Source organism: Scardinius erythrophthalmus, assembly GCF_964197995.2.
Source record: "Scardinius erythrophthalmus genome assembly, chromosome: 14".
NCBI classification, from domain to species: Eukaryota; Metazoa; Chordata; class Actinopteri; order Cypriniformes; family Leuciscidae; genus Scardinius; species Scardinius erythrophthalmus.
In genome coordinates this window covers 22,432,992-22,460,088 of record NC_138234.1, presented here as the reverse complement: position 1 = coordinate 22,460,088, position 27,097 = coordinate 22,432,992, and the positions used below count along the sequence as shown (strand labels likewise).

Sequence of the window (27,097 nt, the reverse complement as noted above, 5' to 3'; positions counted from 1 at the left end):
GACATTTCATAGCAAAATGTCACCGTGAAAAGGAAAAAAAATAGGAAATATTTTTCATTAACCCAAAAAACGGGGCAATTTTTTTGGACCACTAATCTTTGTTGCTTTGTGACATTTCATGACAATTAAAGGTGCATTAAGCAACTTTTCATGTTAAAAATACCCGTTTTTCTAACCCATACATGCTTAAACAATTGCCTGATGGGCTGAATGAGCCCTTCTATGATCTCTGCGATTGCCTCTATAATCCTGTACAGTAAAATAAATAAGAGGGATTCGGGACGGAATCGACTGGGCGTGACGTCATGCGCGTTCACGCTCACCTGGCTATGTCTGGCAGGTTTGTGTATTCGCCGCCTCCAATTACCCCTCCAATTCTCATTACCATAATGAGTTCATGGTTTATAGTATTTTTTTTTTTGCTGTATTACAGTAAAAAGGCTTTAATACAAAGATTTTATTATTTATGAACACATGCATTTATATAACGATATATTATTTTTATTTTTATTATGGTAATGACATTACAATACAATTTAAGTAATGTATTATTATTATGTGCATTATGTTAATGAGAAATCGAGAATGAGATTTTTCTTTGCATTACGGTAATGAGTTTAACAAATACTAACATGATTTGTAAATACTTTACAATTTAAGCAATATATTTTTCTTTGCATTACAGTAATGATAATGAGATTAACAAATACTAACATGATTTATGAGTACTTCATAATTTAACTAATACCGGTAATATTTGTATGTGCATTATGGTAATAACAATGAAATAGTTTTATTTATTTATTTATTTATTGTATAAATCATCTCATTATCATTACCACAATGGTCATTTTTTGATTAACAAATAGGCTACTAATTTATAAATACTTTACTATTAAGCAGCCTATTATTATTATTCGCATTACAGTAATGAGAATGACATATTTTTGTTGCATTACGGTAATGAGAATACAATTACGGTAATGAGAATGGGGGGGGGTGAATCTTTAAACCTCTCTGTCAGGATTTTAATGTTTTCTTTTCTCCACCCCCAGGTAAATTATCAACCATCTCCTGACATCAAAGCAGCTTTCATCATATTATCATTCTCTGTGGCGCACACATCTTGAAAGCCTTTCGGTAAATACTTGATTAATATCGCGTCCATCAACGTGATGATCAGCAACTCTCTGAGCGCTGAGAGAGAGGAGGGCAGACAAGAAAACAGTAATGTTTCATTGGCACCAGCTAGTGTATAATTGGCTCGTAAAAGTCTAATTAGTCTTACAACCTGCAGGAAGGCAGAGAGCACAAACAAAATTATAATAAGCAATGCACTATAGCTGATGGGCAAAGTTGATTTTCCATCAGCATCTGTCAGTCATGCACTGTACATATGCTTCGATTCGCTCAAAGCAAATTGTGTTTGACAAGGGATTCCAAATGTTTAATCTGTCTCTCTATTGTTTATCTTTCCCTCTATTGTTTCATATTTGTTTTTACACAGTTTTTTTTGGTAAATAATGATTTGGGAAGTTTGTAATTCCAGTCACAGCCATCATTATTCCTCATGTACGATGACAACGCACAATGTCTGTTGGTTGCCAAGGCAGCGGCATGTCCTGTCAGCCGCGCGCTCACCTTGTATGAATGGAGACCTGTGGGATTCGCGTAACAGCCTTTAGAGACTGCGGAAGGAGGGTGGAGTAGAAGTGCGTCAATCACCAAGTGTCGGTACACCCCCACGGCAACGAGCGTTGTTTGTGTACGGCCCAGGATACAGAAAGACACAGCAGCTGCCTCTTTCCCAGGTCTCACCTCAGCGACAGCTCACAACAAGCCAACAACCTTCTTTTCAGAGTGTATTCTTATTAAGGATGACATGTTCTCCTTTAGTTTATGTCCTAGTACATATCGTATTCCAAGTGCCTCATTTGGGGTAAGGCCCGTTTACACCATAGAAAAACATAGATTCCACATTAGCCGCCATTTTGGAACAGTCAAAACTCTATATATAGACTTCAGCAGATGATTTTGCTAAACTAACACAATAGAGTGGTGCAGGTATGACGTCACTTTGTAGGCCAACCGGCAGTTAGCATCAAATTGGTTCCCTCAGAAAACCCCCATAGGCTTTTGGATTACCTATCACAAAAAAACAAACTCTGTGATCAACAAAAGTTTATGATACTTGCACGTTTTGTCCATCAAGATAATTATCACAGATGAACACAACTTTTATGAATCTTGAAGCCTAAATGCAGTTGCCAGAAATAAAAAGCTAAAGGTATAGGCTATAAACGAACTACACCATGGTCGCTCGACCTCAACGTCACCATCACTAAGCTTCGACAATCCCAGTTCATCAGGAATTTAATTCTCGGCAGTTTCACAAGCAGAAGCTATGCAATGTTGTGGGGACATCATTGATTCTTACTGTGAGTGACGACACACTGATCGTTCCAAGATGGCGGGCGCACCGACGTGTCTTGAGCAGTCGAATGTGAAATCTACGTATACATATCTATGGTTCACACCAAGAGCTCTGGCTGCAGCCAAAATCACATACTTCCCTACTATATAGTTGGCGAAAAACAGTATGTTACAAAAGAAGTATGTCCGAATTCACAGTACTCATAAAAGAGTAGGCGAAAAGTACCCGTGACCTACTACTTCCGGCGAGATTCTGAAGTGTGCAAACAATGGGGCGCTTTACTATCCCATGATGCCACGGGAGAGGATTTATGAATGTCAGTGACACTGACACTGATAGGTCACATGATAATGACAACATGGCAAATGTAGTACGTCCAGACTACATTCATACTACACACATGCATAGAACGTACTTTTTTAGCGGTCGTGGAGTAATTACTTATATTCAAAATAAGTACCTATAAGAGATTATAATTTGGGACGCAGCCAATGACTTAGTGTCCACACCAACTTTTTATAATAAGCATGCGCCGCACTTATCTTCTGCAGCTTTAAATGCTTGCGCTCTTTAAAGTCGGGTGGACTCTGATTGGCCAGCAATGTTTTTATCGTTTCATGTATATATATTCGTCCTGAAAGTGATTTGAACGACATTGTTCCTCTGTGGCGTATGGTTTCCTAAAACGATTATCAAAACTTCATAGTTATCATTATAGTTATCGGCCTTGGTGTGAATAGGCAGGTTTGATCAGTTGCTATGACAACAGGCCAGCATGTCCTTCTCTTCGGTGGTGCTAGAAAAGGTCTCTCGTAGCCGGGTAGGGGAATCGGGTAGATGTGATGTTCAGCTGGACAGGGAAACAGCTTGTCCTCTCCATTGATGACAGGATATTTAGAGCTTGGCTGCGAGACTGACGCACAACTTCTGCGTTACACCTGCACAAGAGAGTAATCATGGACAAATATGCCCTATCAAGGCATTGTCCATCAAGGACATTTTGCTGAGGCGGATATGATTACTAATAGCTTCCATTCAACAACTTATCAAAGAGAAGGTGGTTATATCATGATTAAGCAATCGTCTGAATGTGAAACAAGGTCACTTCTTTAAAGTAATACCATCAGCTTTTACAATGCTAGATATGAGGTTGTATCGATACAATAAACCTGGATCTGGATTGTTTGGGACTATTGTGGTAGCATATAAATATACACACAGATATATCACATCTAACATAAAAGTTTGTGTTTATATTATATATATATATATATATATATATATATATATATATGTGTGTGTGTGTGTGTGTGTATATATGAACTATATAAGGGAACTCACCAGTTCACCAGCATCCAAAACACAACATATGCTGCTGACAGCAAGAAGGGAGGACTTTAACGGCTTTTATAGAACATATAGACTGAAAACAAGTGGTGAGTCATAGGTGTTTGTCTGAATATATACAAGCACACATTGCATGAGTCATACGCATCCAATAATAATGTGTGAGAATTATGTTTTTTTTTCTTTTGCAGGTGTCGTTCAGGGCATAAACTTGACAGTATCAAAATGTCCTGTTTGAAATATAGCCTCACCTAACAGAGCTATGAGTCATCCTCCACCAACACTGATAAATCTGTGCAATGAACCTGCTGTAAAAGTTGCATTGCCCTCGCTTTTTCCCAGAAATGGCACAATAGCAGCAATCACTTGTGATTTAATGATTTTGAGGATGTAAAATGTAAGTCGGTGCCAGGAGTGTGAAGCTCGGAAATGCTCATAAATTTCATTCTCAGAATGTTATGTAACCCAACTTTTCAATGTGAATGAAGATATATGCTTGTGTTCATACGCTAGCACGCCATGGTCTTGCTGTGCAACCAACAAAGGCAGTAACCACCGTCAATCCACCCCCACAGTAAGCTTGTAAACAAAACATGAGCTCATGCCTTACAAGCTGCAAAATGTGTGCTTACACAAATGTCAGACAAAATCTTACCAGTACAGTCAATATATAACATCGTGTAAGGAATTCATATGTCATAGATAGGATATATATAGGCTATATATAGTGTTAGTGTATATGTATGTGTAAACATATATAATACTAAATATACAGGCTAGCTTGATCAGCATGCTGACTGTCTATATTGACTATATGGTAGAGCGCGCGCGCGCGTGTGTGTGTGTGTGTGTGTGTGTAACATAGATGTATAGCCTATACGTCAACAAACAATATATATGTTGCATATAGGCAGGTATATATTAGACATATATACAGTAAATACATCTCTTCTGTTCCATATATAGCTATCTAGAGATATACTGTCAACCGGCTGATCTAAGCTTGCTTGATAAGAGGCACGAGATCAGACATGCAATTACTGCCCTCCACTGGTCAAATAGTTAAATGGAACAACACATTTCTGATATCTGCGATGGCGGCCCTGTATCTGCATGCATTGTAATACAATGCATGAGGTTTTTATCTGTGTGTGTGTGTGTGTGTGTGTGTGTGTGTGTGTGTGTGTGTGTGTGTGTGTGTGTGTGTGTGTGTGTGTGTGTGTGTGTGTGTGATTAGTAAGCTACATGTTATTATTGTTTTATGTACTGTATGTAACCATGTCATATCATGATATATTGACCGTGCTGAGTGGCTGGGGAAGGGTTTGTTCGAGAAATGGAAAGTTGTGGTAAGGTGCAGGAAGCGCATGCGTGGGTGTTTGAAGCGGAGGACAGTTCTCAAGGTCCCAAGGCTACGATATTTATAACTCAGCTGTTCACCCTTGCTCTAGCTTGCTTTCTCTTGCCTTATAGATGAAGGAACATATTTATCCAGGTCACTGCACAATTCTGAGAGAAGTTATTTTTAGCTTCTTGACGTTCTTGCATGAGCAGATAAGGTGCTGTGCATTTTGCGTGTGTGTAGGGTAGGCCTACCACAAATGCTGATTTGCAATTTTTCCATGACCACGAGAAACCTGATACAACCAACATGGGTGTGTTTTATTATTGTTGTACTTCACTGTATGTTTGCGATATTTTACCCTACAGGTAAAATTATGCGTCCCGTATCAAACCAAACCAAAACGGGACGGGAGTCACGGGACGCGATTTGTCCAGTATTTTGCATAGGCCCACACATAGTTGAATAAAAACATAAGGATTTTGCAGTGTTAATTGCAAATAGCAAATATAAAGAAATCAATTTCACAATAAGTTGCCTAGTGGATTTAAGCTAATTTTCGCGTGAATGCATTTTAGCGGTTTTGTTTCCATAGCGACGGAGTCTCGTGAACATGCGCGGTAAACCTGCGCGGTTTTTTAATCCCTTGAGTGCTGGCGCTCAAATGACTTTTACTGAAATAAAAAAAATTATATATAGGCCTATCTTTGTCCAAATGGCATGAGACTCTGTACAGTTGTCAAAACTTTCTAGATCTACAAATAAAAATAACAATAATAATAATAATTTGAATGATATGGTTTTTTTTTTATATTAGTATGGGGGGGAAAGTCATACCTGTGTGGTTTGGGGTCTCCAGGCAACAAAATGTAATTTTGTAATTTTACTCAGTTTATTAATGTTTTTACTCCACATTTACTCCCACAAGTTTATATAAATACTGTAAATATATAACAAAAACAGTTTTTTATGTAAAATTCACTTTATAAAAGACACACATTTCTAAATTTCATTCATGGGGATAACATGGATAATTTGACATGGTTTAGTGTAAGATTTTGCCCACCTTTTGGAAAACGGTGTTTTAAAAGTAAAAAATTATCATTTGAACCAGTAGATAGCTGCAGAGCTCCACTATTTGCTATTTGACAAACTAAAAGACATCTTTTCACAAGTTTTTTATATGAAATCACAATTATAACAATAAAATAATATTTTTTTTTGTCAAAGTTTAGCATTTTTTTGTACTGGAAAAAAAAATCTGTTTTTCAATAATGTCATTATGATTAGAATCAAATGAATTTTGTCTGACCCCGCTTAGAAAATGGACAAAATATATCCTCAAAATCAGAAACAACACATTAGATGAAGTGGCACACTTTAAATTTGTAGAATTGTATGAAAAATAGATGTTTGAAATAAATTATAAACTGTAAAGACTCCAACTTTTCTCTTGGAGAAAGGGGGGCCGTGAATGGGTGTCCATTATTCTGCCACACTAGATGGCAATCCTAGTTGGGGGGCAGGGGGTCCCCTGGTAAAATAAAAAATAAAAATAAAGAGTCTCCGGGCTGTACAAAACGAGTTCCATGGGAGGGCTTTAAAAAAAGTAGCTCAATTCCACATGAAAATAAAAAAAAATCATATTAATAATTTTGCGAACAAAAAAGTAAGAATGCGTTTTGACTATTCTTTAGCCAGCACATTCTGTTGTAGGCTAGCTACTTGATTGTCACACATTAGCACATGCAGAACTATTTCATTTTCATTGTCCTGCCGAAAGAGATAGCAACACTTCACTTCACAATCATTCTGCCAATCTGCACCCAACTGTTTCTGGGTGGGGTCATCGTTGCCCTGCAGGGGGCCTCAGTCTGCCGCATTGTTCACTATGCTAAAGAGGAACATATGGTGATAGCACTGTTGTGCTAATGTACTGAGTACTACTGAAAGCAAGTGATATTCTTTGAGGAACCATTAACAAGTGATACCAAGACCAGTATCTTATTTGCACAAGCGTTGCTGAATGCAAAGGTAAAATATTGTTTTTAGTGCTTGAGTACTATTCTAAGTTAAATACTTTTAGACCTGCATAGATCTTATTGTATTGTATTAAATTAAAAAAGAGGCCAGAATTAGCCTAGTTAAACCATTTTACTTCTCAATAAAACGTTAATCGTGTTTTTCAGCCTTTTGTATTTTTTAAATCAAGAAACAGCAGCCTTTTAAACATTTTACATTCATTTTACGTTTAGGAATCCTTATTACACTAAAGCAGGATTTCAAGACATTTTAGCAAATCTGCATGTGAACCTAAAGTATGGGGTTTGAGTTCAATAAAGATTTAAAAGAAGTTGCAGTCAGTTCATCAGAAGCCTATACAATTATAATCGCATGTCTAATTGTATCCTCGAAAGGTAACATGAATTATAAGCAGGTTTCAGAATAAATCAACTTTTTGTGGCAAATAATATGCTATATTATTGAGAACCAAAGTCATTGTTAAGCCTATAAAGGAAAAGTAGAGTGGATTCATTCAGCCTTGAAAGATAATCCATTTTATTTATTATGTGTGTCGTGATTCTTGCAAACAATGCAAACACTATTGAATTAGAAGATATGTTCCCAGCTCTTTTTGATATAATCAACCTCTAATGTTACCATAGCCCTATTGAAAAAAAAATAGCCTATCATTATAACCACAGATTGTTCCATATCAGTTAATGAAATTGCATTTTATCACAAAGAAGTGGCATTGGTTGATTCGTTAAGGTTCTTTCATTAGGGTTGTTTGTCTGTAACTATGGCCTACCAAGATTTTTGATCATACAATGCTATATTTAAACAGATTCTAGGCTACTAGTTCAAATTATAGTAAACACATCATATCAGTAGCCTATAGAATAAACGAGCATTGCAATGTGGCATATAGCCTACATCCAAATTCAGGTTTTTTTTTTTTTTTTTTTTTTTTTTTATTGCAAAACGTTTTTAAACAACAATACAATTGTTCATTTTGCTTATAATATGGTATGGATAAATTTAAGACATTTACATAAGATTATATAAAATCTCTCTTTGAGATCAAGTCATATATTTTAGTCGTAAGGGTGACAAAAGGTATTCTTTATTCATGTGACCTGTGACGCGACGAGATTTGACACGCCCCCAGTGATCTGCAGTCACGTGAAGCATTTAAACTGGCGCCATTTTCTGTGCCCGGTCTCATTCTGCCGCAGTCGGCTTCGCGTTCTGCAACCTTCCTGTGTGTTCGAGAAAAACTGTGAGGTAAGGAATACAGCTTCTTCTTTTTTCTTCACCAAACGTTCTTTCTATGTTGAAATGAAGTGTTATATCCTGTTGTTGCTTTATATTGATGTTTAATTTGTAATTCTGGGTCATTTGTCGTATATACACGGTTTTTGCGTATTCCGAGTCTTTACAAATATTTTTTAAAGTATTTTTTGTTGTTATTGCTGTTTTTAATTCTAATGTCTCACATTCGGTATATAAATCGTTTTGGGTCCGTCGGATTAGATGGCTTTCTTTGTTCATGTTGTAGCTCAAAAGCTCTTCGTCGTGACCTAGTTACACTGACCTACTTTTTTCAAAGCTAGCGCGTCTAATATTGAATGGTTATTTTCATTTCGGCTTTACAAATGTATTTAGTCGAAAATCTGAAACTATAAGAGTTCAAACGGGTTTGAAAGATTAAGCATTTCTTTGTGGCAAAATGGCTGCAGCACGCTGTGAGGAAGAGGAGGGGATGGGTAGAAAATGGCGCTTCCTTGTTGCGCACTTTGAACACGATGCGCTTGAGCAACTCGACGAATTTGCTTCCATTTTACTTCCGTTTGGGCCTTTTTTTATTTTTTCATGTTTTTAATTGTTTTTGCGTGGTAATATTGTAAAAAAAATCTATTTTTCTGCAGATTAATCATGTCTGACGAGGGAAAGCTCTTCATTGGTGGTCTGAGTTATGATACCACGGAACAGTCTTTGGAGGAGGCTTTCTCCAAATATGGAACCATTGCCAAAGGTTTGTGTTGACTTAAATTTAATTTAGTTTTGTGTTTTTAAAATCCCCGTTATAGCTTTATTCATGATTACGCGCTGCTTTTGTTTGTTTTAGTTGATGTCATCAGGGACCGTGAGACCGATCGTTCCAGGGGCTTCGGCTTTGTTACGTTTGAAAATCCAGAGGATGCAAAGGATGCCATGGCTGCAATGAATGGAAAGGTGAGGAGTTTAATGCCATTAACGACTAAACCTGAATAGTAGCCAAATGTTAAGTGTTTCTAAACTTTAATATTTTAATGGTGGCCATTTTGTTGTCTGCTAATTTCAGTCTATTTAACATTAAAATTGTAGTTCACCCTAAATGAAAATTAGTATTACCCTCAAGTTGTTCCAAACCCATTTCTTCTGAACATTAAATAAATCTGTTAACCGAATAGTTAATGGTAGCCATTGACTTGCATAGTATTTTTTTTATGCTATGGAAGTCGATGGCTACCCTCAACTGTCTGCGGTTACCAACATTCTTCAAAATATCATTTGTGTTCAGCAGAAAAGTCATGCAGGTTTGAAACAACTTGAGTAAATTATGACACTATAAATTTAGGGTGACCTATCCCTTAAAGACCAAGTAATAAGTGCCATGAAATTCGTTAAATGAGCTGGAACCTAAAATGCATTAACCATAAGATGCATCTTTCTTGCAGTCTGTTGATGGCCGCATGATTCGTGTTGATGAAGCCGGCAAATCTGGTGGACGGTCTGGTGGATTCAGAGGCGGTTCTGGAGGTGGCAGGGGATTCTTCAGGGGTGGCAGAGGAAGAGGTTGGTGTTAGACTTGCATACCTTTGCTACCAGATGGCCACATTTGCATTTGAAGGGGTGTTGACGCCATGTAATTATCATGACAAAGCTAATGGTCCACCATCTTGAATGTCTTTCTTGCTCACGTCATGTTGACTTTGTATGCAAATTTTTTTTCTTTGTTAAACAGGTGGTGGAGGATACAGTGGAGACAGAAGCTACGGTGGCGACAGGAGCTATGGTGGAGACCGCAGTTATGGCAGTAGTGATAGAGGCTATGGTGGAGGGGAGAGAAGCTATGGTGGAGGTGACCGTTCATACGGTGGTGGCGGCGGAGGAGGATACTCCAACAGGAGTGGAGGGTACTCCAGCGGCGGCAGTGGGTACAGGGATAACAGGTGAGGGATCTCTTACGGTTGGAATGGTTGTGCAGGAGGAACAGTTTTTCTGGTCTTGTAACCGTGAACCCCTTAAATATGGCAAATATTACTTTTGGTTTTAGGAGCCAGGGGGGATATGACCGCTCTGGCGGATCCTACAGAGACAGTTACGACAGCTACGGTACGTATTGCTTGATTGATTACTAATTTTACTAGTCAACTGCACCAATCTGCACCAATAGATCTCAGGCCACTGTGTTCTTAGAATAATGTCTAGACCTAAGCAGAAAGAAAACTGCCATTTCAACTTTTGAGATGAGTCAACTTGGTTGCTTTATCATGGAATTGCTGACCACAATCCTAAGAGTCACTTTTCAATATTAGCGACTAAAGTCGGTTTTGTGCACTTGATCAGAATAGTCAATTCTGATAGTCAATAAGACCTTGTTCGAAAAGAATCATATCATGGTGTCAGTTCACTTTTTGGAAAGGATGTTCACAATGCTCCAGTGCCTTTACACTCTTGCCTACTTCTTGTCCTCAGCTTCACACGAGTAAAAAAAAATCCTGATTCCAAGATCCATCCCTACTACGCTGGCTGTATTTAAAAAGATGCGCTCTTCGAAGACCTTTTTTTTTTATTTTTACTTTTTTCTTTACGTTTTGTGTTCTGGTTCAAATGTTCTATTAAAGACAGACTCCTTTTTTACCGTGTCAAGTATCCGCAGGATGTTCCTCTCATTGAGGAGCTGCCTCAAATCCATGAGCATTCAGCTACTATAAGAATTTCAAGCCTAGTGAGGCTTCCTGTATCTGCCATTTTTTTACTTGCGATTGTTATAGATGCTCACAGGGGGTTGAAATTGTCTTTGTTTTTCTTTTTAGTATGTGTTTAAGAAATTGTCTCTGAAACCATGCGTGAAAATTGACCTGTCCAACACAGCCTGATAGCTTCTAAGACCAATTTCCTCAAATATCTTTGGACCAATTTCTTAATATCGGCTCACTGAAAGTGCTAGGGGCATTTGCATTTAAACTGAATTTTAAAGAGGCAAGCTTCGCCATCAGAAAATATTCTAATCCGATCCTCCAGTAGAAGCTTGATAAGCTGTGATGTGCTCTTTATGGCTCCTTGCCACCTCCATTTTGTGATGCATTCCTTTAGTGAAGCAAGGCAGGCATGTTGCGTTGGAGTTGTCTCCGGCAAACCTCCTTGATGTTGCTAAAGATTTGTAAATATTCATTATCCAAAGAGTAAACCACTTCAGCGGGTCATTGAGCCTCATGTTAGGACTAATGACCCACGGTACTTTGCTCTTTGCACAGTCTAAATTTATTTTTAAAAGTATGCTCTACTGTGGACTGAACTTATCCTCTTAAATGTCAAGGTTTTGTTCCTCCTTGGAAAGAAATGTGCTCTGTTTCTGTATATCAACTCCTCAGAATCCTTTTTCTTTTTTGTATTAATCTGGCTTCATGAAGCCCATTAAAAAAAAAAATGGTTGGAAACTGCTCTGATTTCTTTTGCCTCCGATATGAATCTCAATGCAAGCCAGATGAATGTTTTGGAATGGATAGCTGGGAATTTAGCTTCTGGGATCTTAAATGTTCATATAGGAAAATAAAATTTAGTACTTGTTCAGCAAACCAATATGAAGATGAAACGTTGCTGTTATGGTATAGCAAGCAATGGCTCTGTATAATGCTTCATTGGATCCAAGAGTTCTCTGCTAGCAAATTCGGAAATCAACAATGTCCTTGGAGAATGAAGTGTTGTGCCTTCCGACTCAAGAATCCTGAGATGAAAGCTGCTCTCTTGACTAGGTCATTTGTGGAGATAGGCCTGTAATGTGAGGTAAAAACTTTTGCTCTCCTGTACGCATCCTACAACAGTTCTCATTGTCCATGTTTTCTTCGAATGTTGCCTCGACCAGTGATCTATTACGTCTGCAGAATCTAGTCAATCCTGTTCCACATCTTCCCCCTTTAAAAGAAAATAACAAGCTGCATGACTCGACTACTTTTTATAGTGCGCTCGTGTTTGGTGGAAAGTACCTCAAGCCGCCCTTCAGATGAGATGTTTTAAGTCCCTGTTCTGATTGCAATTTTTTTTGTTTTTTTGTCTGCACCCACTTTAAAGACTCAGCTTTTTGTCACCAATGTCAAAACCAGACTTGAAATTTGAGATGTAGCCTTTGCGTCGCCTCATCGTCTTTTGAGTGATTCACTATGGAGTCCCTATAGAAATGCCTGGTCCTTTTTCAACATTAGTTTTGTGTGAATTTCTTGCTTGTTTAATCTAGAAATGTAAATCTAGTTTCTTATTTAAAAACTTTTAAGTGCATGGTTCTTACAATTGTTGTCCCGTCTACTATATAGTAAAATATGCTTTTATTTTCCAGACTGATGCATTGGACGTGTTGCATTTGAGAACTAGCGGAGGAAGCTAACCTTTCAGATGAAATGAATTCATTTTCATGGTAAAAATGAGAGGTATGCAGTTGCTCTTAAAAGCCACATTTGATTACTAATTTCAGTGATGTTCTATTAGAATAGAAATGGGTGTTTGAGTAACATTAATTTGCTAGTTTCTCTATTCTTGTTTTCATTTCTGACAAGATGTTTTTATTTTCTTACCCAGAGCTCATGGAAAGCTGATGAACCCATCTCTCCATAAAGCAAGGAAGCTTCAAAACACTTTCTAGAGACGAACAATCGATCGTCTAGATTGAAGTTTGTGCTGTATTTTGCTGAAAGTGGTTGTGACAATGGTAACGTCAGCCAGTAAGGCTGATTGTTACAAGGTGATGCAGTAGAAGAGTGTTCATTTTAAAGTCTTGAGAATGACCAAGAAGTTCAATAAAGTTTGTTTACACTAATTTGTTCAGTATTTTGCTTTACAAGTTTATTAGCGTAGGTTTTCCCCTTGAGGCTATTTTAGCAGTGATACACTTTGACCACAAGGTGGCAGTGTTGGCCAACTACAGTAGTGGTTCTCTACAGTTTTGACTCCCAAGGCACCCCTATTTAAATCTTATTTTACCAGAAAGATTTTTACAAACTAATATTACTTAATTTCTCCCAGAAGTATTTTACAGCTTGGGGGTAAACAAAATTAATTATTTTAAATTAATTGCAGCATAACATGTTATCTACCAACATTATCAAGTATTGATTGACTAAGTCATAAAATAACCTCATTTCTCAGACTTTAAATTTTTTTATTTTAAAGAGATGAGTTAAAATTATAGGTATTTTATCTGCACTGTAAATAATTCAAATATCTTCAAATTTCTATCTATTTTTAGAATGTTTATTTAACATCAACTGGTTCAAATGAACAGCTTTGCATAACTCAGCCCAATTTTCATATAATGGTAGACAGGCTCACTGCCTTCCGCCATAATTTTTAACACTAAATGAAGCCTATGTTACATTCTGCGCCTGCGTGATACTTTATTTTGCTTAATGCAAATACAGTTTTAATGATAATTAAAATATGTAACCATAATACTAACCCTCTGGGATTTAATCCTGGTTTATCTATCTGGTAACCATTTCATTCCTGCCATCTTGAGCCCGCCTTGGAAGTTTGAGGCCCCGTAATGGGCTTCGGCCCTCTGGTTGAGAACCACTGAACTACTGCATGAATGCTTGGTATATACATTTTCAACGCAGACAATTAAATGCATATTAGACTTTTGTGAAGCCTTTATTTTAAATTGCACATTTAATGTTACAGATGTGCTGAATGTTGTAATAGTAAAACCAAACATGGATGATTGAACTCATATTGAATCAAACAACTTGTTTTGAACTAAATGAGTTTATCCAGGTTGTCCTTCCATGTTTCATGTTGCTGTAGAGTAGGTGGAATGTGGGAATGAATCCATTTAAGGTATTGGGAAATGTCAGTGTATCTTGAGCAGTACTCTCCATTTGACTCCTGTTTGTAATAAGATACAATTCCATGAGCAACATCTCCACAAACAAGTGGACTCCCAGAGTCTCCCTGTGGATGATATCATTTGATTATTAGTATATCCAAAATGCACTAACAATACACCATGGATAATAGTTTGTAAGTGATGCCACTTGAAATACCTCTGCTGGTCCTGTCGTTCCCTCGCTGCACAGAGTGTCGGCTGTCCCACAGTTTTTAGAGTCCATCAGAGTTACATTAGTTTCTTTGAGGACCCTTGATGGAGGCCCACGACCGTAATCCTGCAAACCCCAACCCAAGACCATGCAATCCTTTAAGATCGCATGTTTGGGATTCTCTGTTTTTGGCAAGGCGATAGTCTTCACAGTTTTGTTCAAAGTTGCAGGGGTTTTAAGCTGAAAGGCAAGGTGCAAAGTTCTACATTTCTTTCTATGTTTTTCTGTATTTTAAAGAATGTATTGATTAGAGTTTTTGTATTTATTAATTAATTAGATTTAGCCAAATGATATTCTGCAAACATCAGATTTCCTGTTATGAAAGGCCGTTTTTCAAAGACGTGATTCCAATTATAAATGGTTCAATGTTATATATTACCTTTAAAAGCATGATGTCATAACCTGGTTTATTGCTGAATTGTGGATGTGGAATTGGATGAACAGCTACACCGTCAGGTAAAAAGTTGGTGTCATTGACGCCCAAATACACCTTAAGATGACTAAAGGTGACAACAACAAAATAAAAAGATATAAAATTTAAAAATATATATTTTTCAGGTAACACTTTACAATAAGGTTCATTAGTTAACATTAGTAAATATATGAACTAACAATGAGCAATACACGTGTTACAGTATTTATTCATCTTTGTTAATATTAGTTAATAAAAATACAGCTGTTTGTTCATGTTAATACATTTACTAATGTTAACTAGTACAACCTTTGATTTTAATAATGTATTAGTGCATGTGAAATTAATATTAACTAAGATTAACAAATGCTGAAGAAGTATTGTTCATTCTTAGTTCATGTTAACTAAGGTTGTTAACTAATATGAACCTTATTGTAAAGTGTTACCATATTTCAATACAAAGATATTGCCACTTTGGATATCAAAAGTCACCTTTCTAATTCCAAAATATGATGATTCATTTCACCAACCTTTCTTTACAGTGGGCGGCTGTCATCACAAAATCCTCTCTTACCAAAAAACCATCACATACTCTATTGGATTTAGAGTCATAAATGTAGACCATGTAGGGTCGACTGTGTGGAACGGAGACTTTCCCGCCAACAATACCATCATGCATGGAGAAACCTAAGAAAGAGTTTAGTTCTATTAAACAATTCGACAGCATATTCTGAGAAACAAACTTTTGTAAATACATAAGTAGATTAGATGTGATCACCTGGAGTGCAGGAGCCCAGCAGTAGCAGACTAGTGATATGCCAAAGGATGCTCATTGTTGACAGCTCAGTCACACTCGGTATGCACCACAGACAGGTTGTCTCCTGCTTTTATACAGAGTCAAGAGACCCATACCCGGAAGTTAATGGTAGAAGCTGCAGCATGCTCTGTATCCAGATCAGTGATTATCATCAGCTCTCGCTGTCTGACAACTCAAACTTTGGTGATAACATCAGACAGCACACGTTCAGTTGAATTTCAGTATCTGTAATTTAAGCAACTTCTGGTACCTCGTTTACCACACTTTATCAGGTACAACTTTTACAAACCCCTTTGACCCCAGAACAGCTGTAATTCTTCATGATTCAGCAAGTCCCTGGAAACATTCTTTAGAAATTCAAGTCTATTGACATGGTAGCATCACGCAAACTGCACATTTGTGATGTGAATCTGCCCTTTCTTCACGTTCCAAGGGTACTCTTTTGAGATCTTGAGACTGTGGAAGCCATCGGAGTTCACTGAACCTCTTGAGCATGTTTTATGAGTGTTCTTTGTGTTTCCTTGTTGCTCAAGACAAAACTCATTCATTCAAGTGTCATATTTTGTGGTGAAATAGAGTCTCAAGCATTTAACCTCTTCACACTGACTTTTCAAAACTTGGTGTCCTTGCAGAGGTGGAGATTAAAGATGTTATTTGGTGTGAAATTGTAGTAAGTAGCTGACAATCAAAAGTTCCCTCTTTCAAAGATGGTTCCTCATTGACGAAAATCTTGACTTCGCCCTTGGATGTTATCCTTGGCTTTTAGATACAGATACACTTGTCCAAATGGGTTTGTCCATCTAAGTTGTGATACCTACTTTGACAGTTGTTGTCTGGTTTCCCAGATGTACAGCTCTGGCCACAAACAGAAATTCATTAATCTGACCAGAATACTCTACCAGAAAATGTGACTAAAACTGAGAATCTTCGCAGTCAAATGTTATGCACTGAGTTGCATTGAATTCAAAGCTTGCACTGTAAATGCGACTATACTGTGATAAAATGGTACAGTGAAGTGAAGTTACAGCAATGGAATTACATTTACCTGCCCAAATAAATATGCAAACCACAATCCCAGAGGGCTTGCTGTGCTTGCGTGATCACCCTTAAAGTTGTTCAGCAACAGAGTTTAGTGGGCCAGAGGTTTTGTAGCTCCTTGTAGAGTCCTCCAAAACAGGAAATCCATTTTCATGGCTTTCATTACACGTCTTTGATGGATGTAATAAAATGCGCATTGAACAAAAACGCTGTTTTGAGTACCTCTGATATTAGCGATGCGGTCACATAGTTCCTAAAGGCTGTAATGCTATATGCTTGCTTTAGCTATGCAGATACGCCAAGCAGTAGCACAGGAATGCCCATTAAGAAACTTCCTACGTCTAGACTGAGGTATGTTCTTCTCATACCTGAACCACAAGACGTTATTATAATTATTGTGAATGAAGCGCAGCCGAGGTTTCTGTGAGCGAGGGACGATGGGGAACGGGTTGCATGCAGAAGACTGGGTCTCGAACAGTAATGGGAATTACAGGAGGAGGTTTGGAGAGGCCGAGCAGAAGGGGGGGTGTCTAAAAGGACGTTTACCGGCAGACTGTCAGCTTTATTAGAACCAGGGGGTTGACTATGGGATGGTTAAGCAATTAGACGTCATGATAGAAGCAGGGAACGAAACGACAGTTGTAAAAAGTCCATCAATCACCGCGCAAATCACGATTATTGAGAATAAAAGGAAATGACAACTGTGCGCAACTTCGATATCTGGCCACTCTTAAATGAAAACGCATATGAGGATCTAGTCAGATCATGTCACTAGGTTTGTGTGATGCTTTGTGTTTGTGTAATCATCAAAATCTTCTGGATTTGAATGGTTTCAGTTGATAATGTCTGAGTGTGGTTCGGGACTTCACAAATGTTCACCGTGATGTTTTGCATCGCTTTCAGGCCCAATCAATATCATCGCTATTTGCATCGTCTACTCACAAACAGAAGTTTATTTTGCAGTTCTCAGAAGATCACCAGATAAAGCCTGCACATGCAATGTTACGTGCCACAGTGGAAATGTGTGAGAATGTGGTTTTGAGTAAGTTTCGATATGCTTTCTGTATGCTTTCCTGAAGCTCATCTCTGTACCAGTCAAGACTAGAAGAGGATAGGAAAGGAGACATGAATTAAGAGGGGAAGATGAGCAGTGACAATGCGTTCCAGACATGACTAAATACCTATTTGTCTGAGCACTAAATCCGCCCTTTGCTGCTTCCCCATAAAAATTCTACTCTTTAAATTGATATTTTTCCTACATTATTACTCATAAAATGGATCATCTGTGTCTGTGCTAGAACAAAACAGAGGTGTTTCATTTGAGTGATGAGACAGGGTAGTCTTAAAAGACAAAATAGCTCCATAAAAGTATACGACTTGGGCACTCTTGCTAGTTTTCAGAAGACGTAGTAGTTTTTTTGTGAAGAAAAAGTGCAATTTACACCATTATTCATTGACAGTAAAAATTTTGAAATTGTATGACAAGCTGTTGATTGTAGCCTAACTTGATCTACTGCCTCTGTACATTGAATTGTTTATTACTGTAATTTATATATGTACCTACTATTTATTTTTCATTGTCTTCCTTTTTTTCTTAATGCTGACATCCATTGTTGCTGTATTTGAATGTTCAAGAAAGTTTTGTTTATATCTGTATTATCTGATTTGTTCATAAATCATTCAATAAAGTTTTCTTTAAAGTTTATATTTCTATAAAATACAAAATACATAGAAGCCTGATTGGTCCATGGATTGTACGTCAACGGCGCCGCCATATTGGTCCAGGTAACTTGCCGTAACTCTCATATGTGGACTGAGAAAAGAACCCTGACTATTTTGAGGTTTTACAAACCGTCGTACAATCCAAACCATTTCTCGGGGAATTGCCTTTCACATGTAAGTCTGAAGAGTTGTTTTTGGTTTTATTTGGTCATTATAACATTATGCTGACAACTAGTTGGCCACCAAAGTCAGACTACTAATAGCTAGCGATAACGCTAGTTAGCATTGAGAACTGAGGCTTTAAAAAAAAGAATATAAAGTTTACATGATTCTCTTGAAGTCTGATTTTATATTATGAATTAATCCAAATCGCAAGTGAGTCTTCCATGCACTGCAGTGAGCCAGATGCCTTTGACAGGATAGCTCAGGCTGTCAGAATTACAGATAAACCGTATAATCTCACCAAAGAGCAGGTGTTTTGATTGCTTGTCATCTAATTGGCTCATTTATATTTTTTCCCCATTCTAGCCAGTGGCAACCAGGATAACGAAAACGTCAAGGAAGACTGAAGAAAGCCTGTCAGTGGACTGTTCTCTGCATTTCCAACAGACGTGTGCACCTCTCCTGCCTATCATATTATTATATGACTTAAACAATTAAATGATGATATACTACTGACTATTTTATTTACTATTTTTATTTTATTGACTATTATTTTACAGTTTTTGATTTTATATATATATATATATATATATATATATATATATATATACACTATTTGGTGTTTTATTAATAGTTACTACTATATTATACTCAGACTCAATTGTATTTTTGGGCTATTATTATTATTAATAATAATAATATAGGCTATTAATAATAATAATATGCTATAGCATAAAACTGCCCTATTGAAATAATACATCTGACGTTAAATTTTACTTATATTTCATACAATTTATATTGTACTTTAGTTGTACTATAAATGTTTTTCCACTGTAACTTAAATGTTTACTGTATCCATTAAGGATGATCTTATAGTTAGGGGTACAAGCTGTGATATTAATGTTGCCCATAGAGGAAACCACAGGATAAGGGATATTTTAAGTCCAATTCTTTTCTATCTGTTTCCATCCATTTGAATGGATTTAGTTCATTTGAATAACTATGGTGTACTGACAGTAAGTCTGTGAAATGCTTATAGATCATTAAATGTTTAACTTTTTACAACCCAACAAACCCCCTTTTTTTTTTTTCGAGTTGCCAGAAACAATTAAAAATAATGCTGTCCATTTAAAAAGAAAATTATTTTATGTATTTTTTACTCTAATATTAAATTTATCTAAAGACATTGGTATGAACAATAAAACAAACATTTGTGTGTTAAACTGCACGCATAAGGTTAGGAGGCCACACACATAGAAACAAATTATAAAAAATTAAAAGGTGAAGATGCTTCAAATAAATAAGGGTTTGAGCTGCAAATTATCTTTACATTAACTTGAAATTGTCCTGTGACATATTATGACGTGATCTAAGAGAAAAAGCTAAAATGACGGACTGGAGTTGAAGACAGAAAAAGCCATTTCTATGATTAAAAACTATGTGCACATTTCATGTGCATTACATTAGGGATGTCTCCACAATTATTAACCAAGAAAAACAAACAAAATCTATGCTTGACAAGCGTGAGTTCTCACAATGCCTTATGACAGTGAACAGGACCGTAGCTGGGGAATCCGGGATCCTCAATTGAAATGTGAACTATTGCACTTTTTGTCCGGAAACCTGTTACCTGTTTACATTAGTCTTGCCCAGACCAATATGGCGAACTCATTGACATATCGCAGTAATGGTCCAAAGCGGCCAATTAGGCATCTATGTATACAACTATGTCCAGAGAGGACAAGAGAGGGTTTCCTGTAGCTCAAACAGTAGAGTGCTGGCGCTTCCAACACCAAAGCCATGGGTTCGATTCCCAGGGAAAGCAAGAACTGATGAGAATGTAAATGTGTACCTTGAAATGCAATGTAAGCCACTTTGGATAAAAGCATCTGCCAAATGTAAATGTTTGCTGATCAATGTTTATATGAGAATTAGATTAGTCTAAATTCAATATGTTCATCATATAAAGTGATCCAGTCTCTTCAGAAAATGTTTACTAAACCGCGCACTTCATGGATTAGCTTTACGATCTCTTTATGAACTTTTTGAAGTGTCAAAGTGGTAGTTGCGTAAACTGTCAATGGAGGGACAGAAATCTCAGATTTCATTAAAAATATCTTCATTTGTGTTCCAAAGATGAACGAAAGTCTTGTGGGTTTGGAACTAGATGAGGATGAGTAAATACTTTTGGATGAACTAACACTTTGAGTACATTCACTATGGCTCTTCTTTTTTTTTGCTTTAGAAAAATCCAAATTAAAATGGACTTTTGTCTAAATCCTCATCTGGTCTCAAATAACATCTGCTGATGCTGTACTGTGTAGACTGAGGGTTCTCATGAGATGGATACGCAACATGGGAATACGCTCCCTGCCAACAAAATTATATCTGTTATTTTGATGGAGAATAAAACATGAGCATATTTATTTTAAAATCTAAAAGCCAATGTATGTCTTGACTCAAAGCAGAGGTATTCCGCAGTTTGCTACATACCCAAAGTGTGCTGACACTAAGCAACCTTAGATTCAACTAGCACACATGACATTTTGTGTAACATGTACACCAGAGTTTGATATCCCTTTTCACTTGGTTAGACAGGCAATTAGCTGCCTTTTGAGGATTATAGAGTATTTCATGAGCACAGAGTGCCCTTGACTCATAGTTCAGGGTGACTGTAATTTGCATAAGAGCTGGTGGTTAGCTGCCTCAAATGAAGTCAATCCCATTGCAAAAAAGTCTGTTAAATTGGTTCTGTTTCAGAACCTATTGCACTACTTCTGTACGTTAAACATATTTTTTTTAATTGTACAAATATATCGGTCCCATATTGGTTGATTCCAAGAGAAACACTCATTATAACTATACTTATAATTCATTCAATATTGAAAATATTTCAAAATGACTAAAAAATGACTATTTTATCCAAGTCAGGTCTCCAATGAGCTTCTATTTGTATGATTTACAGACTTCCTGCATATAGAGCGTTTCAAATCAGTCACTTATGAGGTTTCGAGACAGCTCACTAGGTTGTGGAACAGAGCTATTAAGTTTATCCGGCACTCCACCAGCCAGTCCAGTCATACATACCGAACCAGAAAATATATATATATTTTTTAAAGATTTCTCACCGATACCTGTGATATATTCAGATGCTGTGACAGAGATGAAGCAATATGTGGGCAGCACTATCAGCCAAAGCACACAGGGAAAATTTTTAATGTTTTGTACAGTTTTATTACTTTCCTCTGGACCATGACACACTTTCTCTTATTCACGATCCGTCTCTCTCTCTCTCTCTCTCTCTCTCTCTCTTCCTCTCAGAGCGATAAGACATCCATCACAAACTGCGGTTGAAGGTCTGATGTTACAAAATGAGTACATCAAGTGCATTTTTATTATCTCTGGCAAGGATCAAATGTGCAACTGTGCATGATCTCATGTCTTTAGTAATGGCGCTGTAAACAGAGAACCTGCTTCATCTGGTTTTTCAAACGGATACACCAAGATCCAAAATGAACAGTCACAGGTGCCAAATGTGCGAAAAATTGGCTTTTGCGAGTTACTCGCCAGTTTTTGGCTGGTAATTTTAAGGAACTGCAACGTAATATGTGGTTTAAGTCAAACTGTAAGAATCACAGTCCGACCCTCGCTGCTGTAAGTCATGTGAGCAAAAGATAGTCGTGGCTTTTTCCTTACTCGAAAAATGTCCTTTATAATTTCATCTAGGATGCCTGTACTTAGACAGTTACATGGCACTGTAAAAAGTGATCAGTTGACTTACTTTAATAAAGTGAGGAAACCCATTGCCTTAAAATTAGGGATGCACCGATATGAACATTTTGGCCGAAACCGATAATTCTTTAAAAGCTGATGAACGATATATTGACAGATAAATCTAAATCCAAATTTTCACCAAAAGTTTCACCATTAAATCCATGTCCCAATCACACAAATATAATGTTTTATGCAGCCAATATGACAGATTTGACAGACACTGCACATCTTACACTTAACTGTATTTTCGTATTCATATGATTTTATCTGTAGGAAAGCATATACTATTTTTTAGAAAAAAAGATCCATCCCTAAACCTTAACCCTCATTGGGGTGTAAGCAGATTGTACAAAAACATACAAATGAGATTGTACAAAATCATGCGAATTAACCCCCGAATTGCCAAAACGTAAAATAGTTATGAATTGCCTTGAGAGGGCTTTTCACACTGCGCTTAATCCCAGGTTATTGTCGTTCAGTTCCTCATTTTATTTTGTGGGTTTAGGCCGTGTGTCCACCAAAGCGTTTTTTCACGCGGCTGGCGTGTTTTTTCAATTGTTTTCAATGGGAGCGCCGCGTTTTTAAAACGCCATGAACGTGACGAGGCGCTGAGCGTCTTTTTCACGCTGAAGCGCTAAGCGTTCAGCGTTTTTTACAGGTCGCCGGGAGTTGAAGAATGTTCAACTTTGGGTAAAACGCAGCACTCATCACTGTCACTTTTTACCCAACCGTCCAATCACAGTGGAGGAGGGGCGGGACTAATACCACACCGACCAACCGCGTCCGCCAGATTCTGCTTGTATAACGTCATCAGATGACAACAACAAGGATAATAACGGAACAAACGTCAACAGATGACAACAACAAGGATAATAACGGAATAAAATCATTTAAAACAAGAGCCAGAGAAAATACATTACATTGTATTGACATTTTAATATAGAATCAACACAGAAACAAAATATGTGTGAAATGAGATACTAGTAACACTTTCGCGGATATTCCGTATCATAACAAGCAAAGTGTCTCAACTGAAAAAAACGCAACGCTGGCAAAACGCTCTCAAGCGCCCACAGCTTGGCATTTTCAGCAGAGCGCCTACAGTTTCAGCTGGCTAAAAACGCTTTGGTGGACACACGGCCTTACTGTAAGAAATATTCTACATTTGCATCACCACAACCTTAAAAAAGTGAGGAAACCCGTTGCCTTAAAATTAAGTAAATAAACCATGCATAATTGAAAAAATTAAGTTATGTGGAATTGTCAAGTTCACATAACTTAATTTTTTCAATTAAGCTTTAAGTTTATTTACTTAATCATTTTAAGTAGGGATGCACAATATATCGATCACCATATCGGTATCGACCTATATCGGTTAATTTATAATGTTATCGTTATTGGCCTGATAAGAAAATTTGGCCGATATATTAAAGCCGATAAATAATGGATTATTTCCTTCACCTGAGACACTTCAGATGCGCAATGATGTTTTAAATTGCTAAAAATATGATTGGAATCACTTCAAATAAGGAAAATCACCAATACGTAAAATAGTTGTTTTCTCATGAGATTGGGTTGTTCAATTCATATGACATTGGCAGGTGTGGCACAAAATAAAATAATTTTGGACCCTATAGCTGGACTACGGACTTACAAAGTTGGACTGGCATCTGTTCTACTGCTTGCTTCAACTGTATAGCTAAAAGGATAGGCAATGAACTAATCACATGGTACCAATAATTTTAAACGATGAGGATGTAGAACTTCATGATCTGCATGCGAAACCTGACAGTGGTGTAAGGCAAAGGCATGTGTTACATTCACTGGAAATAATGATGCTCAATAAAAGAAACTCCTGGCAAGTGTTTGCCAAAATGAAGCTTTTCTAGAAAGCCCTTGAGACCAAGAACAGAGAGATCAACGACATGTTAGAGAGAAGAGGTATAAATTATGCTGAACATTTGGATGTTCTCCTCTTCCGAATTTGATTTGTAAAACATATGGTGTCTGCCCGCATCAAAGAAAGTCCTCGTTTTAAAAATCAATCCAATGATGACCAAAATGACATATTGCGAAATAATTCTCAATCATATAATCCCAAAGCCTATTGAATTAGCAAGACTCAAAGGCTCCACCGCAAGCCCCAACCTCTGCAAAGAGAAGCACACACTCAACTAGAGGAATGTAAAATCGCAAAAAATCATCTCCACATCTTCCTGCAGATGTTGTTCTAGAATGTGTGGGTTGATTAGAAGCAGGGAGCTCTGAGAGAGATGAGATAAGAGACAAACTGCCAAACATTCAAGCACTGAACTTATGTTTCAGCTTAACGCGATAGACATGGAGATGAAACATACTCATCTTGCAACTACAAGATAATGGCTCAAAGTTCAAAGGTAGTGTGCAGCTCACATTCATTCCTTTAACAGATATAGAGCAGCCCAAAATGAGCTCTCTTTTGAGTTTCCCTTTGTAATTTGTGTAGTTTGTGAAGCCTCGGACCATAATGAGACTGAGTTGCATGAGCCAGACTGTGGAGACAAATAGTAGAGATTTATTGTAGGGTTTATTAGAATTACTTATCTATTGACCAGACTGACTGTGGGCATGATCTTGTAACCGGAGGCGTGAGAATCCACTGTTGTATTTTTAGCAAGTCTGCACGGAGTCGCTGGCAATTATTTGGTAATGTAAGCCGATATATTTAGAAAGTTCTTTCATCATTGTTCGGACCAGGAGTAATTGTTTGTCCAGATGTGGTCTGGACCAAAAGAATGTGATCGGTAAAGGATTTATATGTATGAAGGATAAAGCTGTCGTTATGGCAAAGGCTGTAGTAAAGACAGTAGGCCTATACAGTAACCTATGACTTAAGCATTTCAAATGACACATCTCGTAATATATGTTCAAATGCTGGGAAATTCGTATCTAAACTAGCATCTTCAATTAATTTGTTTATTTATTTGTATGTGTCAAGATTTTTTTTTTGTATTGCTAATATAGGTCTTGTCTTACACAAAATGTACATTGTTTAGATATTTTTCTGTTATAAAAAATAAAAATCTATTTGCAAACAAGAATATTTCAAGGAAACGACTACATTCAGACTGCAGGCAAAAGTGGCCCAAATCTGATTTTTTGCTCATATGCGACTCGGAATTCATGCGATGTTTACGTAACTCTAGATCAACATTTGTCACGATTAGGCTAACCGGCAGTTAGCATCACACTGGTTCCCTCGAGATAAACCCAATATGATTTTCCCATAGGCTTTTGAATTATCGCAACAACAAAAAACAAGCTCTGTGATCAACAAAAGTTTATGATTCTTACACGTTTTGTCCATCGAGATAATTATCACAGATGATATGAACACAAGTTTTATTATTTTTGAAGCCTAAATGCAGTCGGCAGAAGTAAAAAGTTAAGATAAGCTATAAACGAACCACGGTCGCTCGACTTCAACGTCAACATTATAAGCTTTCGACAACTCTTCGAAAACAACTCTAAAAAACATTTTCCCAGAAAAAAATTTGTTAGAATAGTTTACAATTAGCCTATAAGCATTAAAAGCAGTCTGAGTTTACCTGTTCGTCGTGATGATGACGTTTAATCTTCTCAACAGCCTCTGTAGTCTCATTTAGCTACTTGTTAGCAACCGCCTTTTTTAAAACACGTAACAGCTTAAAACATTTTTAAAATGGGGTAATACTTATATATTTTAAGTCGTAGAATAAAACCTGAAAGTGTCTTGAGCTTGTGTTCACCACAGACCTTATTTCAGCCATTTAAAAATTAATAGCCATCATAAAAAAAAAAATGATGCGAAGAGCCAAACAAATAAATTGAGCACTAAGGCTTGCAGCATGAACCTAATTCTCATTGTAATTGCTTAAGAAGAATCTATTTACTCAACACACATTTTTAAAAATTTTATATTTCCCAAAGGTATGTTCTCCTCTGAAACAAACAAAATCATATTTCTTTTCCTTAATGGAGTCTTTCACATCGGAAACCCAGGGAACAGGTATTCTGGGTATTTGGAGAGGAAGAGCAGATATTTGGGAATAAAACGCGAATGAGTGAAACAAAGAAGAATGGATTGGGGGGCGGAGGGAGGGGGGGTCAGGCGAAGCAGACAGTCTGCATTGGTCATTAGAAGAAAGAGAGGATGGAGAAAACAGACTGAGGTCTTAAGTGGACAGTCCTCAAAGAATCTGGTGATGAGAAGAACGCTATGTGCTTCAGTTCCTCAGCAGAAATCTCCCAATCACTTCCTCGCCCTCCTTATTGTTGCTATGATGGACAAAAACACGTTCTTATGTTTCACTTCATAACACATCAATCAAAACACACAACCTAGACCTTGAAATACTCTTAAAAATAAAGGTTCCAAAAAAGGGGTTTTCGCAGCGATGCCTTAGAAAAACCATTTCTCCAAAGAACCTTTCAGTGAGCAGTTTTTAAAAGAACCATTTTTCTTCTTAGAGTGAAGAACATTTTTTAATCTAAAGTAACTTTTTTCCACTAAAAAGAACCTTTTGCGGAATGGATGTCAAAGGTTCTTTATGAAACCATCAATGCCATTTAAAAATCTTTATTGTTAAAGGGGTGGTTGATTATGATTTTTTAATCATATTCACTTTTTTAACTTTAGTTAGTGTGTAATGTTGCTGTTTGAGCATAAATA

At 37.1% G+C, this 27,097-nt stretch overlaps 3 protein-coding genes across 9 annotated transcripts in view; 1 reads left to right on the top strand and 2 right to left on the bottom strand.

The window, feature by feature from the left end:
* LOC308701739 (interferon-induced protein 44-like) overlaps positions 1-27,097 on the bottom strand; it is a 226,867-nt gene that overhangs the window by 198,918 nt on the left and 852 nt on the right. The window lies entirely within an intron of this gene.
* Positions 8,304-19,145, top strand: cirbpb (cold inducible RNA binding protein b). 6 transcript variants are annotated; one of them, XR_014031581.1, is made up of 8 exons: positions 8,338-8,411; positions 9,056-9,162; positions 9,256-9,362; positions 9,848-9,965; positions 10,135-10,342; positions 10,447-10,505; positions 12,727-12,817; positions 12,966-13,642. XR_014031581.1 is itself a non-coding variant. In XM_081385116.1 (7 exons), exons 2-7 carry the CDS (start codon positions 9,063-9,065, stop codon positions 10,880-10,882), a joined length of 606 nt encoding a protein of 201 aa, XP_081241242.1. In that variant the 5' UTR covers positions 8,304-8,411; positions 9,056-9,062; the 3' UTR covers positions 10,883-11,833. The 6 variants fall into 6 exon arrangements, 2 of the variants coding, with proteins under 2 accessions (XP_081241242.1, XP_081241241.1); XM_081385116.1 differs by lacking the exons at positions 12,727-12,817; positions 12,966-13,642 and adding an exon at positions 10,869-11,833 and having other exon boundaries at positions 8,304-8,411; XR_014031580.1 differs by lacking the exons at positions 12,727-12,817; positions 12,966-13,642 and adding an exon at positions 19,000-19,145 and having other exon boundaries at positions 10,135-10,344; positions 10,442-10,505.
* On the bottom strand, positions 14,014-26,175 carry LOC308702333 (granzyme-like protein 1; the record flags this gene model as incomplete). Of its 2 annotated transcripts, XM_081385114.1 has the most annotated exons (6): positions 25,995-26,175; positions 15,673-15,775; positions 15,425-15,581; positions 14,862-14,982; positions 14,429-14,662; positions 14,014-14,336 (listed from the first exon to the last, which is right to left on the bottom strand). In XM_081385114.1, exons 2-6 carry the CDS (start codon positions 15,725-15,727, stop codon positions 14,142-14,144), a joined length of 762 nt encoding a protein of 253 aa, XP_081241240.1. In that variant the 5' UTR covers positions 15,728-15,775; positions 25,995-26,175. The 2 variants fall into 2 exon arrangements, with proteins under 2 accessions (XP_081241240.1, XP_081241239.1); XM_081385113.1 differs by lacking the exon at positions 25,995-26,175 and having other exon boundaries at positions 14,142-14,336; positions 15,425-15,599; positions 15,673-18,447.

Excerpts from the sequence above, each read along its gene's own strand:
- cirbpb (XM_081385115.1), top strand. The coding sequence starts at position 9,063 with ATGTCTGACGAGGGAAAGCTCTTCATTGGTGGTCTGAGTTATGATACC. Across the intron at positions 10,343-10,446 it reads AGTGGGTACAGGGATAACAG|GAGCCAGGGGGGATATGACC; the intron begins GTGAGGGATCTC and ends TTTTGGTTTTAG. Across the intron at positions 10,506-18,999 it reads AGACAGTTACGACAGCTACG|CCAGTGGCAACCAGGATAAC; the intron begins GTACGTATTGCT and ends TCCCCATTCTAG.